General features: G+C 41.9%; 1 protein-coding gene across 1 annotated transcript in view; it reads left to right on the forward strand.

Moving 5' to 3' along the window:
- DEPDC1B (DEP domain containing 1B) overlaps nucleotides 1-15,551 on the forward strand; it is a gene marked incomplete at both ends in the record, with an annotated part of 40,605 nt that overhangs the window by 2,878 nt on the left and 22,176 nt on the right. The window contains one exon of the mRNA XM_083355120.1: nucleotides 5,308-5,573. Coding sequence (XP_083211246.1) covers nucleotides 5,308-5,573 — 266 coding nt within the window. The remainder of the gene's footprint in view (nucleotides 1-5,307; nucleotides 5,574-15,551) is intronic.

Consider the following 15,551-nt stretch of genomic DNA (forward strand, 5'->3'; position numbering starts at 1 on the left):
GAGTTTCAACTTCAGGATCTGGTCTTCTAAAGAGCAGTCAGGGTTGATCTCCTCTAGGACTGACCGGTTTGATCGCCTTGCAGTCCAAGGGACTCGCAGGAGTCTTCTCCAGCACCATAGCTCAAAGGCCTCAATTCCTTGGCCTTTCTTATGGTCCAGCTTTCACTGCCATACATTGCAACTGGGAAGACCATAGCCTTGACTATACACATTTTTGTTGACAGGGTGATGTCTCTGCTTTTTAGTGTGCTGTCTAGATTTGCCATGGCTTTCCTCCCAAGGAGCAACCATCTTTTAATTTCTTGGCTACATTCTCCATCTGCAGTGATCTTGGAGCCCAGGAAAATAAAATCTGTCACTACCTCCATTTCTTCCCCATCTATTTGCCAGGAATTGAGAGAGCTGGATGCCATGATCTTAGTTTTCTTAATGTTCAGTTTCAACCCAACTTTTGCGCTCTCCTTCTTCACCCGCAACAAGAGGCTCTTTAGTTCTTCTTCACTTTCTGCCATTAGAGTGGTATCATCTGCATATCTTAGGTTGTTGATATTTCTTCCGGCAATCTTAATTCCAACTTTTGATTCATCTAGCCCTGCCTTTCTCATGATGTGCTCTGCATATAAGTTAAACAGGCAGGGCGACAGTATACAGCCTTGCCGGACTCCTTTCCCAATTTTGAACCAATCAGTGGTTCCGTGTCCAGTTCTCACTGTTGCTTCTTGGCCCACATATAGGTTTCTCAAGAGACTAAGATGGTCTGGTACGCCCATCTCTTTAAGAACTTGCCACAGTTTGTTATGATCCACACAATCAAAGCATAGTCAATGAAGCAGAAGTAGATGTTTTTCTGGAACTCTCTAGCTTTCTCCATGATCCAGCGTATGTTGGCAATTGGATCTCTAGTTCCTCTGCCTCTTCGAAATCCTGCCTGTACTTCTGGTAGTTCTTGATCCACATACTGCTGGAGTCTAGCTTGTAGGATTTTAAGCATAACTTTACTAGCATGAGAAATGAGTACAATGGTGCGATAGTTTGAACATTCTTTGGCACTGCCTTTCTTTGGAATTGGAATGTAAACTGATCTTTTCCAATCCTGTGGCCACTGTTGAGTTTTCCAAATTTGCTGGCAAATTGAGTGTAGCACTTTTACTGCATCGTCTTTTAAGATTTTGAATAGCTCAGCTGTAATACTGTCACCTCCACTAGCTTTGTTGTTGCTCAGCTTTTCTAAGGCCCACTTCACATTCAAGGATGTCTGGCTCAAGGTCAGTGACCACCTCATTGTGGTTATCAGGGATGTTAAGCTCATTCTTGTATAGTTCTTCAGTGTAATTTTGCCACCTCTTCTTAATCTCTTCTGCCTCTGTTAGGTCCCTGCCGTTTTGGTCCTTTTTCATGCCCATTTTTGCATTAAATGTTCCCTTCATCTTTCCAATTTTCTTGAAAAGATCTCTGGTCCTCCCTATTCTATTGTTTTCTTCTATTTCTTTGCACTGTTCATTTAAGAAGGCATTCTTATCTCTTCTAGCTATTCTCTGGAATTCTGCATTCAATTGGGCGTATCTTTCTTTTTCTCCCTTGCCTTTCGCTTCCCTCCTTTCCTCAGCTATTTGCAAAGCTTCCTCAGACAGCCATTTTGCTTTCTTGCATTTCTTTTTATTTGGGATGGTTTTGGTTGCTACCTGTTGTACAATGTCGCGAACCTCTGTCCATAGTTCTTCAGGCACTCTGTCTATCAGATCTAATTCCTTAAATCTGTTTGTCACCTCTACTGTATATTCAACAGGGATATGATTTAATTCATACCTGAGTGGCCTAGTGCTTTTCCCTACTTTCTTCAGTTTAAGCCTAAACCTTGCAATGAGAAGCTCATGGTCTGAGCCACAGTCAGCTCCTGGTCTTGTTTTTACTGACTGTATTCTTCATCTTTGGCTGCAGAGCACATAGTCAATCTGATTTCTGTGTTGACCGTCTGGTGATGTCAACGTGTAGAGCTGTCTCTTGGGTTGTTGGAAAAGAGTGTTTGCTATGACCATCGTATTCTCTTGACAAAATTCTATCAACCTGTGCCCTGCTTCATTTTGTACTCCAAGGCCAAACTTGCCTGTTATTCCGCTTATCTTTTGGCTTCCTACTTTAGCATTCCAATTCCCCATGATGATAAGGACATCGTTTTTTGGTGTTAGTTCTATAAGGTGCTGTAGGGCTTCATAGAACCGGTCAATTTCATCCTCTTCAGCACTGGTGGTTGGGGCATAGACTTGGACTACTGTGATATTGAATGGTTTGCCTTGGATTCAAACTGAGATCATTCTGTCATTTTGAGGATTGTATCCCAGTATTGCTTTTCCTACTCTTTTATTGACTATGAAAGCTACTCCATTTCTTCTGAGGGATTCTTGCCCACAGTCGTATAACTGATGGTCATCTGAATTAAATTCACCCATTCCTGTCCATTTTAGTTTGCTGATACCTAAGATGTCGATGTTCAGTCTTGTCATCTCTTGTTTGACCATGTCCAGCTTGCCTTGATTCATGGATCTTACATTCCAGGTTCCTATGGAGAAAAAATCTTTACAGCATCGGACTTTCCTTTCACCACCAGACACATCCACAGCTGAATGTCCTTTTGGCTTTGGCCCAGTCGCTTCATTCTTTCTGGCACTACTAGTACTAGCCCTCTGCTCTTCCCCAGTAGCATATTGGACACCTTCTGACCTGAGGGGCTCATCTTCCAGCGTCATATCGTTTTGCCTTTTGGTACTGTCCATAGGGTTTTCATGGCAAAGATACTGGAGTGGTTTGCCATTTTTTTCTCCGGTGGATCACGTTTTGCCAGAACTCTGCTATGACCTGTCTGTCTTGGGTGGCCCTGCACGGCATAGCTCATCGCTTCATTGAATTACGCAAGCCCCTTCGCCACGACAAGGCAGTAATCCATGAAGGGGTTCACCATAATAAAAAAGGACCAATTAGAGAACACCCACAGAACGGCAACACCTGCGGCCGGCGTCAACTTCCCTCCGTCCAGTGCGCTCCCACAGAGAGGGCCTCCTCAGGGTGCCTCCGATCAAAGAATGTCGATTGGTGGCCCCCAGGGGGAGAGCGTTCTCTGTGGGCGCACTAGACCTATGGAACCGCTTGCCGGTTGAGCTCCAGACGGCCCCCGACCTTCGCTCCGTCCGGCGCAATCTAAAAACGTATCTATTTGAGCAGTCTGACCTGGTCTGATGGGTTAGGGTTGGGGTTTTAAATACGTTTTAATTATTGTTTTAACCTTGGGCATTTATTTAATCGTTTTTAACTTTTGTATCCTGTTTTGTATTTATTACCCTGTACACCGCCCTGAGTCCTTTGGGAGAAGGGCGGTATAAAAATATAAATAATAAATAATAATAAATAATAAACCATAAATAACATTTTTAAAGGAATCCAGTTTACTAGAAAAGAAAACAAGTACTCGCTGCCCTTCCTGGGCATCTTGATCAACAGAGACCACAATGACAAACTAGAAACGCAAATCTACAGAAAAACCACCCATATTAACCCGGTGGTCCACTATCAAAGCAACAATCCAACCTCTCACAAGAGAAGCTGTGTAAGGACTTTATTTAAGCGAGCTCAAACACACGGCAGCAATCCAGAACAGCAGAAAAAGGAAATGGAGCATGTGTACAACACATTCCAACAAAATGGATACCAACACCAGCACTGATGATGTTACCTAGTTAGGGTCATGAAACGTGGAAGAATACAAGCAAGCTCAGAGAGCACCAAGGACCCCTCATTTCAACCCCGAGCTACAAATGTTCTCCTTCATTGGTGAATTGTATTTTCTTTATGTACATAGCATCCATAGGTTCATAAATAGACCACTGGTTTACTGTGCAGTAAAGTGTGGTGTTAAAGCTTTGAATAGGATGTGTCATTTAATATATTAGATATGAGAATACATTTTCAACTGTACTACACTACATTATTTTTTTTAAAAAAATGTTAGAAATATATACCACAAATTAAGATAGTCTTTTTTATTAACATGTTGGGAGGGTTTCTTTTAAATTAACACTTAATATTTTGCATCCAGCAAATGGTGATTCCATGTACTAAAACAATGGCCTTGTATAATATTAAACCTAACCAGGGCACTGAATCATTGTTTGCTGAGGTGGTAGTGGTTTTTGGATGTGTTATGCAGTTCCAGCCACTGGGCTTTGTTTATGAACCCATGATTAAAACATTGCAATTTAATACAACGTGTGGAGCCCAGTTTATGAATTTGTACGGGTCCTTGAACAGTTTGAGAAAAAAAGTTCCTAGTTTTCTATAGTGAGACTTTTATGACCAACATTACTCTTGATTTGACCTCCTGCCCCTAATATGAATAAATACACACAGATAGATACACAGTTCATGAAGATAAGTAAAGTAGGGCCACCAGAGCTACAAAGACTGGCAGGAATGATGATTCTAAAAAAAATGCAACTTCATAATTGTCATAAATGTTATTTATATGATGATTTCCATATAAAGTGTAAGGAATAACATTCACTTACAACAACTGACTTTGGGCAGCATACACAATTAAAACAACTATAAACATTACAAAATATTTCAAAATACAAATGTGGTTATTTGGACTTTCCAGATGTTTTGGTCTTCCACTCATATCAGTCCTAAAAGCTTTGGGCAGTGGCTTGGCATTCTGAAAACTTCAGTAAAAAACGTGTTGCATCCTCTGAACTATAGGGAGTGTTATTCTCCCTCTGTAAAAAGAAATCAGCTTTAAGTCTTGCCTGTGATATACAAACAAAGACAGGTGGTGAAGGGAATCAATTTTTCTCCATATTTTATCTCTTGTGAGCAATGGAACAGGATGCAACTTTTTAAAATAAATAAAACAGTGTAAAATGGTCAATATTAAGACAAGCATGATTGAGAATTTAAATGCACAATCACCATACCACAGTTTTGTGCACCTATTTATAGACACCAATCAAGGCAGATTTCTGCTCAAGTAATTCAAAACCTGAATGTAGTCAAGCATGATTTTAGAACAAATAGCTGTTAAAGGGAGTGTGCTTATATTGGAGAACAACCTAAGAAATCATCAGTCATTTCTTAGACTTGCTTATAAGAAATAATATATAAAAACTGGAAAGATCTTGGCTAATATAGAAAAAGCCTAAAAGCTTAAATTACAACATTCAAGTTAGGCTTCTTCATGCAGTCTTTTGTTCCTTCTCAGGTGCTGCCCCAACAAGTACTAACTTGTGCTTAGATAAAGCTTTCCTATTTTCTTTTCAGTGGAATGAAACTGTTGAACTCTTTCGAAATGGAATGCCTTTACGGAAACATCGTTTTCACTTCAAAAGCTATGACTGTTGCTTCACAGCTTCCGAGGCTGTGGAGTGGTTGCATAAACTGCTAAGATGCAACCAAAACTTTAGCCCAGAAGTAACTCGTGCTCAAACAGCTCAGCTTCTCAAAAAGTTCCTGAAGAATCACGTTATTGAAGATATCAAAGGAAGATGGGGCAAGGATGATTTTGAGGATAATGGTAAATTATATAGGTAAATAACTGAATGAATTCTTGGGGTAGAAAATGTGTGTGCGTTCATTTTTAAATGACTGTATTTCAAGCAAGTGTTGAATCCTTAGCTTCCAGAAACAGAAAGAAATGGCATCATTCCTGCAGCAATACCTGTAATCACCATTTAACAATTGTAATTGCAACCTGGAATTCCATCACTAAGTAGTGTGGTTATAAAATGAAAAATCACATGAAGGTTGTTGTGGACGTTAAGCAGATTGTGCTTGGTTATTAAGAATGATGCCATGTCACTGTGACTTGCAACTTTCTGCAAGCTTCCCCATTGACTTTGCTTGTTGAAAGCCATAGTGAAGGTTGCAAATAGTGATTACATGACTCCTGAACGATGCAACCATTGTAATTGTTCACTGGTTGCCAGGCACCTGAGTCACAATCATGTGGCCATGGACATGCTGTAACACCCATAACTTTGAACAGTTGCTGAATGAGCAGTCACTAAGCAAGAACTACTGTACTATGTTGCCAAAACCAACCAAACAATTCTGTTCCCACCATCCACCCTCCATGCAATTGTAGCAGGGCTGGCTGAAAGGCTTTGCAGGAGCCTGTCTGGGGAGATGGAAGTTTGGACAGCTGCTACCGGTTTTGGGGCAGTGGGCATGGATCGGGCCGGAGGAAAGAAAAAGGAGGAAAGAGGGGGTGGGGTGGGGGTTGCTGTTGCTGTTGTTAGAGAGAGACCAGGTGAAGTCGAAGAGGGATTTGAGGTTTTAGCTGATCCCTTTCCATAAAGGGAGAGGGAAGGAGAGAGTGAGAAGGTGGAATTTTATTGCTTTCTTTCACAGGGGGGAAATCCTGAGTGGAGGCAAGAGAGAGAAAGTGAGGAGAGAGAAAGTTGCTGGGGTTGCTAAATTCAGATTTTAACAATAAAGGAAAGGGGGGAAGGGTTTTGACACCAACGAGACCTGAGACTGCGAGTGATGACAGAAGAGAAGGAGAGGCTGGTTGTTACTGCTTGGAGACTAGCAGCCATCCAAACTTTGATTGTTACTTGTGCAAGTTATAGACATTGTGGGGAGTTGCCCTTGTGGGGCGAGCTGTTACTGCAGAACGCTGACTACCTTCATTCGTGTTCCTATCGCTGCCTGGAGCCAGGGTTCTCCACCCCACTTGTTTCCAAACGGCCGCTGTGAAATCATTGACTATTGCTGCTACGACTGCCTGAGGCTGTTAAACACCGTCACGCATTGACTATCGGGGCTAGGGGCTGGTCATCTTTGTTCCTGAAAGCCCCCCCTTTGATGACGAGAGTCTGCCAGCTCCTCACTTTGCGTGAGCTTCTGAAAGAAAAGACTTTACTAACTCCTTAAGAGCGCAGCTTAAGAGCTTGATGGAGGGGAGCGGGGCTGGGAGTGCCTGGGCTTTGGCGGCCTCTGAGGGGGTAACGCTACACAATCTACCTTAAATAGAGTTTCCAGACAACATCTGTGAGAGAATATTAATTATTCATATACATAATTTTAATTATACATACACAGTTTAATATGTGTATTAAACTGAAAATTGCAAAGGACTAGCAATAATGTCCTCTATCTTGAAATAGCAAGCCAACTCCTCTTAAGGGAGGACCAGGCCTTATGTGTAGCTTCCTGTACATGTTGGCTCAAGATTATCCATAGCCAGCCCACAGAGACCTGAACTCTCCTAAAATCTGCTCCTCAGGCTTAGCGATTGAAACCTTTAACATTAGAAGATGAGACCATTTCAACAGTAGTCTTCATCAACGATTACGTTCAGCAGATTCACTGCTTGTCCCTGCATCCTAACTTCCAATATAGTACCCAGAAGGAAAAATCTTGGGCTAGGCCAACTCTCAGTTTTGATAATACAAACCAGATCTACTCATTCATCTAACAAGGGCAATCCTTTTGCAGATGAACCAGGCATTCACCACCATCAGTGTGAGGATAATCACCAACAAGTTGCTTTCCTAGATACCCCACCAAAACAAGACATTTGAGTTGAAGTAGGAACCCAGTACCAAATTATCTGACCTTTACTGAAATGACTAATTCCACTTCCTGTCAAACTTTCCTTTTCCATTACAATTACATTGGCTCTATCCCCTTACTTCCTTTTCCCTCAGCGAATTTTCACATCCATCCTATTGCAATTAGCAGCCTCCAACACAACCCATAACTATTCAGTGCAAATCAGCTGACCCATCTACTCCTGTCCAGCCATGCATGCCTTGACCTGATGCCATTTATTAAACACCCACTTTGATCTAACAAAGCACATTTTCACCAACATAGCCAACCTTAACTACTTCTCATTTGGTGTCCCTCCGCCTCAGAGTCCCCTTTTATCTAGTACTGTATCTTGCTGCAAGAGATTTGTTCCCATATACTCTTATTCAACGGAACCACCATCTTTTATAATAGTTCAAACTCAACCATGTACTATGGGCAACGACTCTCAGCATTTACACTGATGCACAGAGATTCTTCTCATCACAACAGAGCCACCAGTAGTTGCTGGTTAGCATTCCTAAAGCTCCTCAGCAATCTTCTGCCAAGCACACAGGTATCTCCTAGGGTTTAACCTATGTGATGCTATGTGGATGCTACTGTAAGAGACTTGCAGATGTCAATTTTCATCCAGTTTTTGAACTGGATGAAATAGTTTCCAACTATTAGACGTTCAGATTCATTTGTTGTACTTCATATGCTGCCTGATGAGTACTTGAAAAGAGTGAAACAATTATTGGAACAGTACCGTATTTTCCGGCGTATAAGATGACTTTTTAACCCATGAAAATCATCTCAAAAGTTGGGCAGTCGTCTTATACGCCAGAAAATACCTCTCAGATCTTTTCTCTTTTCTGCTGGGCGGCGGGATTGCTGGGTGAATGGAGGTAGGCGATGGCGACCCAGCAATCCCGCCGTTCGGCTGACGGCGAACGGGTGATGGAGGGCAAACTCTCGTCAGCTTCTGGGGAGGCTACTGCAGCTGCCGCCGTTGCTCTCTCTAGGATTGGCCATGCTAGTGCCTCCAATGCTGGCTGTCAGGTCCCCAACGAGAGGAGAGGCAGGCGGTCCCCAGAGGCACCCCGCTCGACCGTAGGAAGGGAGCACCTTTGCTCCTGCCGAGGCACCGCCTGACCCATGCCAACCGGAAGAATTGCTTGCCCGGTCACGGAGTGCGGAACTGAGAGCAGCAGCGCACCAGGCGAGAGAGCTCAGAGGAAAGAAGGTGAGGCGCCCCTTTGGCAGGAAAGGAACAAAGCTGGGCCAATCACAGAGCAGGCGGAGCAGGGAAACATTACGGGAGGAAAGGGAGCGGGATTTAAAAGGCGAGGCAGGTGTGACGTGGGCGTGGAGATGTTCCATTAGAAATACCATAACGGAGGAGGCTCCGGGCGCTTTCCCGGATCGGAACGTGCAAACTGAGGGTGCCACTACAGTCCTCGTGTTTCCCAGGGTTGCCCGTCATGCCAGACATTCCCTATAGCCCGATTCTTTAGCTCCCCACGTTCCTTAATTCGAGTGAATTTTGTCGGTGCCGTGGAGAAACAATACGCAAATGCCGTTTATTTAACCACGCAAAATTCGGGGGAAACCTTGGTATTTGGGAACAAAAAGACTTAAGACTTTTCATTTCTGTTTTATGCATGGGCTGGGTGGGTCACGAAGTTTACCTCTTTTATTTTAGCAACATCGTGGCACTTATAAAAAAAGGGTACTAAAAGAGTTGTTAATATTCAGATTGTGTGCCAGGAAGTGAAATATTGAGTTATTTCTTTTGCTTCTGTGTACTGTAAATATGCATAGAATCTGCATCTCCTACTGGGGTGAATTCTCAATGAAGCACATTAGAGCTACCGGTACTTTATAAAACTGGGATTCTTTACCTTTGCTATAAGGCAGGGTTCCTCAAAGTCTTCAGCTTATTGACTCCCAAACACTCCTGTGACACATTGCATACTACCGCTCAGATCGTCTTGGAGACAGGGAGGGCTGGGCAGGCAGGGAGGGAGAGCTGACCCACCCAATCCAAGCAGATTTTGTATGCAGGAAATACATTGCTTGTTATGATTGGCTGGTTGTTTTATACTGGGAATGGTGATTCTGAGGGAAGGTAATCTGTCTGGTGAGCAGATACATGTGGTGGTGAATACAGTACAGCATAGCACCAGTATCTGTACCGGTTCATAGAACTGGCTAACAGTCAAGGCTCCATCATGGCTCCACCAGTAAGAAGAAAGAAATATGAAGCCAGTTTCAAACTTAAAGTTGTAAACTTTGCCATAGAACATAATAATTATGCTGCTGCAAGACAATATGGAGTAATAGAAAAGATGGTTCGGGACTGGAAAGCAAATGAAAAAGCATTAAAGAGTATGCCAAGGGGTAAGTGTGCATTAAGAAGAGGCACTCCACATTGGCCAGAACTTGAAAAACATGTAATAGACATGGTGAATGAGCATCGCCAAAGCGGTTATATAGTGACACGAAATAAAATATGTTTGTTTGCACTTCAGTGGGCCAAATCTAACCCAGATCACAGCAAAAGATTTAAGGCCACTGTATCCTGGTGTACTAGATTCTTGGAAAGGCATAATCTGGTACTGAGGCAAAAGACAAAAATTTCACAAAAATTACCTGCAGATCTTGATGCCAAAGTAATTAGTTTCCATCGATACGTAATACAACAGCGCAATAAACATGGCTATGCGTTAAGTAGTATCGGAAATATGGATGAAACTCCAATGAGTTTTGATATGGTTGGAAATAAAACTGTCCATCCAAAAGGTGAAAAAACAATTTTAATTAAAACAACAGGACATGAGAAGTCCAATTTTACAGTGGTACTAGCATGCACAGCTGATGGCGCCAGACTGAAACCAATGATTATTTTTAAAAGAAAAACAATGCCGAAATTCAAGTTCCCTGTTGGTTGTTTTGTACATGTGAATGAAAAAGGCTGGATGGATGAAGAAGGGGTAAAGCTATGGCTTGATAATGTATGGAGCAGGCGACCAGGTGGATTTATTCAAAAACGTAGTCTACTGGTGTGGGATATGTTCAGGGCTCATTTAACTCCCAGCACCAAGCAAAGGCTGGCAAGAATGAACACAGATGCGGCAATTATTCCTGCAGGATTGACGTCATTGGTACAGCCACTGGATGTGTGCCTAAATAAGCCATTTAAAGATCGCATTCGAGAACAGTGGAATGAGTGGATGGTTAGCGGCGAAGAGTCATTCACAAAAGGAGGAAACATTCGTGCTCCACAGTTGGATGTTTTGTGCAAGTTTGTCATAAAAGCCTGGAATGATATTGATGCAGAAACAGTAATCAAGTCTTTCAAGAAGTGTGGCATATCAAATTCATTAGATGGTATGGAGGACGACTATTTGTGGCAAGATGAAGAGGAAGCCGAAGCTGAGACCACACCATCTGATACGGAATTAGATCCATACGATGACTGCCTTACAAGTGTATCACAAGATGTCATTGATGTACTAATGAAATCAGATGATGAACAGGAGGATTTTGAAGGCTTTTAAAGGGAAACTGTCACGCCAGCAAATCCTGTAAAAATAGCTTGGAGTTACGATGGGTGTTGCTGACTCGCCAGGGACTTGCCCGGCACTTGCTCTCTCTCTATTGTTTGTTATCTTCCTCCTATCATTATCAGTTCCAGTTTGGTTGACAGCTTAGAAAACAAACAGCATGGCAGCTCCCATGGGTTTATTGTCTTATCCTTCCTTTCAGCTTTAGAGTGAATTAGGAAAAGTTTAATCCACTTGCACTGTTTTATGTTTACATGTTTGATGACACACAGCCTTATGTTTATAAGTGACAGTTTTCCTACTAAGCACCTGCATGTCATAAGCATTTGATAAAATTACCATATTAAAATCAAATCTGATGTTTTTTTAATTTTTATTTGGTGTGCGTTGGAAGAGGGGTAGTCTTATACGGCGAGTATAGCCCAAACCCTATAATTTAACAGGAAAAGTAGGGGGTCGTCTTATACGCCCAGTCGTCTTATACGGCGGAAAATACGGTATCTGAGCTGCTACTTCTCTTATCAGTAAGACAATTAGACTGAATGGTTAATTATTGCAGAATTTACCTATAATAGCTGAATACTTTCCTCCAGAGCCAAGTCTCTTTCAGGCAGTTTGTGGCTACCACCCATATATCTTGCTCTCCAGAATTCTGCTTCTGCTATTCCTTGCAGGCCTGTTCCTCCATAGGCTACTTAGCTACTCTAGAAAAGGAACATCTAGAATCGCCAACAGTTCCATGCAGCATACTGCATTGTGATGGGACACTTGGTATGGCTTTCCACCAATTTTCTGCCCATCTATCTATAAAGCTGGACTCAGTGTTAATGGGCCCTTTCCCAATTATCCAGCAAATTACTTAGAGATTTATTTCATCTGTAAGTGCCTGCTTCTATGAACATCCTTCAATCTTCCCTCAGTCACTGTTTGGCTGCAAGAGGCCCCCAATAGAGTGAGACAGAGATGGCAAGGCAGTGTAAAAGCCATTAACAGATAAAAGACAGTAACAGAACCTGAGCTCTGGGAAGGAAGAAAGGTTTAGGAAATGACTGAAAATAACTACTAAAATAACTACTAAAACTGCCATTTTTATTTCACTGTTTCCACTCCTGTTCTTTCTATCAAATTAATTTTAACAATTAGTTTAACAAATTAGATAGAAACTAATTTCTAAGCAATAAGGAGGAGATGGCCAGAGTAGAATGTTCTTCCCTATAGTTCAGGGGTGTCAAACTGCCAGCCCGCATGCCAGATGCGTCATGCGGAAGCTGCACCCACCCCATTGCCAGCAATGGCAAAACTGTCCCGATACATTGCACGACGTCATGTGATGTCACGAGTTTGACATGTCTGCTGTAGTTGATCCACTGGTGCCTGAATATTGATGTCCATGCTAATGGGCAGAATTAGATCTCATTTATCTCTGGATGAAAATTCAAAATACAGACATACAGGATCATATGCATATTGCCCTGTTCACCGCCCTGAGTCCTCTGGGAGAAGGGTGGTATATAAATAAAATTATTATTATTATTATTATTATTATTATTATTATTATTATTATTATTATTATTATTATTATTATTATATTGTGGGGGCCAAGCCTGTTAAATGTCCAGTGAAGACACCAAACTCCAACATACTCAGAAATGGGCTGCCTTCAGTCTAAGAGGAACTCCTCAATTGGGGAACTATAATCACTGAACTAGTTGCAACTCCCAATTACAAAACCTTGTTGGGCTTTATAGGCATTTGACCTTACCTATAAAGATCCAGACCATTGGTTCTTACTCAAACCATGATTAATTGTGGAGCCACCAGTAATTTCATGGACCTGATACCTTTGAAGGCCTACAGAATTTGTGACATGCCATACAGCCATCTGTGTCTCTCGAAACAATTGATGAGAGATCTTTGCTATTTGAAGTGGCACGGGCCTAGTGGAAATGGGGTTAGAAGGACATGTAGAGGAACTATAATTCTACCTGGGCCCTGCCCTTAATTTTCCAATGATTCTGAGAAATGCCTGACTCTTAAGCATGACTTTCAAATCATCTGTCAAAAGGAATTAATATATTTCAATTCATCCATATGTAAGGAGCATTTCTCAGCAAAAATAAATTAGAGTAAAAGAATCTTCCAGACAAATATGTGACTTCAGCTATGCCTTCAGTGAACACCATCACTACAAACATATTGTCCCTATGAATGCCCTGTTGACATGGTCCCTGGAACCTAGATTCCAGTATAGATCTACTTCCTTTCAGAAACTGAACTTTATCTCTCCATCTGTAGCTGCTTTGAAATGGAGATGAGCACCGCCCCAGCCCCTAGAGTCGGAAACGACTAGCATGCATGTGCAGGGGAACCTTTACCTTTACCTTTATTGTCAAGAAAATATCTGGAGAACTGAGGTTCTACAATGATTGCTTGGTCCTCAACCAAAATCACTACTTTTGGCTTTGATCTCAGAACTTCTGGGGCATATGTGGAAGGCATGAAGTTTTACAAAACTCAGCCTCAGAAGGAGTCACATACAACTTGGCATGAAACTGGGAAGGCAACTAATGAAAAGCTGCCTTTCCCACCTGATATGGGTGTTTTGAGTAAATTTTGATCTCATTTGGTTTGTGCAACATTGCCATAATATTCTAGCACTTGATGAATGACATTTTTACCTTATATTTTACATTTTACCTTAGGGAGCACCTGCTGCCAGCATCAGCTTCCCATCGTCCTGTGCGCTCCCACAGGGAAGGCCTCCTTAGGGTTCCGCTGGTTAGGGATTGCTGGCGGGTGATTCCCAGGGGGAGGGCGTTCTCTGTGGGAGCACCCGCCCTTTGGAATGAACTGCCGATGGAATTTCGGATTGCCCCCGACCTTCGCTCGTTTCGCCGGGACCTGAAAACCTGGTTGTTTGAACTGTCTGGCCTGGACTGAGGGGTTTTAAATTATATTAATTTTAAATTTAAATTTTAACTTTGTCTTAATCCTGTGGGCTAGTATTAATTTAATTCTATTTTATCTTTCCTTTTTGTATTGTTTTAACTTGCCCTGTGAACCGCCCTGAGTCCTTCGGGAATGGGGCGGTATATAAAATAAATAAATAAATAAATAACTTTTTTAGGATTTCACAAACCAATCTGTCATAATCTATTTAGATGACACCTTGATTTATTCATGTTCCCTTCAGCATCACAAATGCCCTGTAAAAGACGCCTTGCAGTGCCTCAGATAACATAATCTGTATGCAACTCCTGAAAAATGCAACTTTGAAGTCAATGTTATTAATATCATGGACATTGCATCTCTACAAAAACAAGGTCCAGAAAGACCCAGCCAAATTAAAAAATACCCTAGACTGACAATTCTCAAAGCGGGTCAGACCTATGCAGAAGCTAATGGCTTTCACAAACTATTAGTATATCTTCATTCCAAACTTTGCAAAACTCACAGCTTCTTCAGCCAACCTGTGCTGGAAATGTACTCCATTCAGATAGAATATCCTGTTCAGTAAAGTTTCAAACAAATAAAAGGATTTCTCCACTCACTCTATTCTCCAACATAACACTGTATTTAGCCATTTGTAGATGAAAGTGACATTTTTGACATTGCAATGTGAGCTATTTTGCTACATGCTACAATAAAGCTAAAAACAGAAGAAAGTTAAATCCGTCAAAACAATTTCATGCTATCTGGAACAAGGAACTGCTGGCTATTAAGGCAGACTTTGAAACTTGGAGGCAGTTGCTGAAAAGAGTTCAACAACCTGAGCAAGCTGAGACCAAGCAGTGTGACCAAGGAAGAGAGGATGAGGTTGAAAGTGCCCTCTATACTTGGGAATGAAGTGCTGCCAAATGGGTAGAAATGCTTCCCCCTTTTGTAAAAGCTAGGCTTAACTCATCCTCTCTCAAGTCAAATGTTTTACAGTGCTGGAAATTGATAGTGGAAATGCTCAATTTCCCCTCATCATCTACTGAGAGGGGAAAGTGGCCCACATAGACTCAGTCCATAGGCATACATGCCAGTGTTACAGCTACTCAATTGGCCATTCTAGCTGACTAGTTTAGCCACACCTAACTTTTTCAAGAGCATCTCATGTCTATAGATAACCAGGTCAGCACCCTGATGGAAGGATTTATTCTCTATGGTTTGTTCCTTGCTCAGGTCAGACACCAGATATCAGAGTTCAAAAGTTTAGTCTGTACACAAGGCAAGAGCACTAAAAGAAGCTGGGTCCGTGCCAGGGATGCAACACCCTTTTATAGTCAAGTACAAATGACGGATTTATGTGTGTCTGCTTTTAAAGTTCTCGGATTCTAACTTTCCTAATAGAGTTTAGCTCAATTTCCTACTTTCTAATGCATTAACCCTGTTGCTAGTGTTGTAATGGTTTCTTCTCATTCATCCCTTATCTGTCCA

This window comes from Vipera ursinii (assembly GCF_947247035.1).
Source record: "Vipera ursinii genome assembly, chromosome: 2".
Lineage (NCBI taxonomy): Eukaryota > Metazoa > Chordata > Lepidosauria > Squamata > Viperidae > Vipera > Vipera ursinii.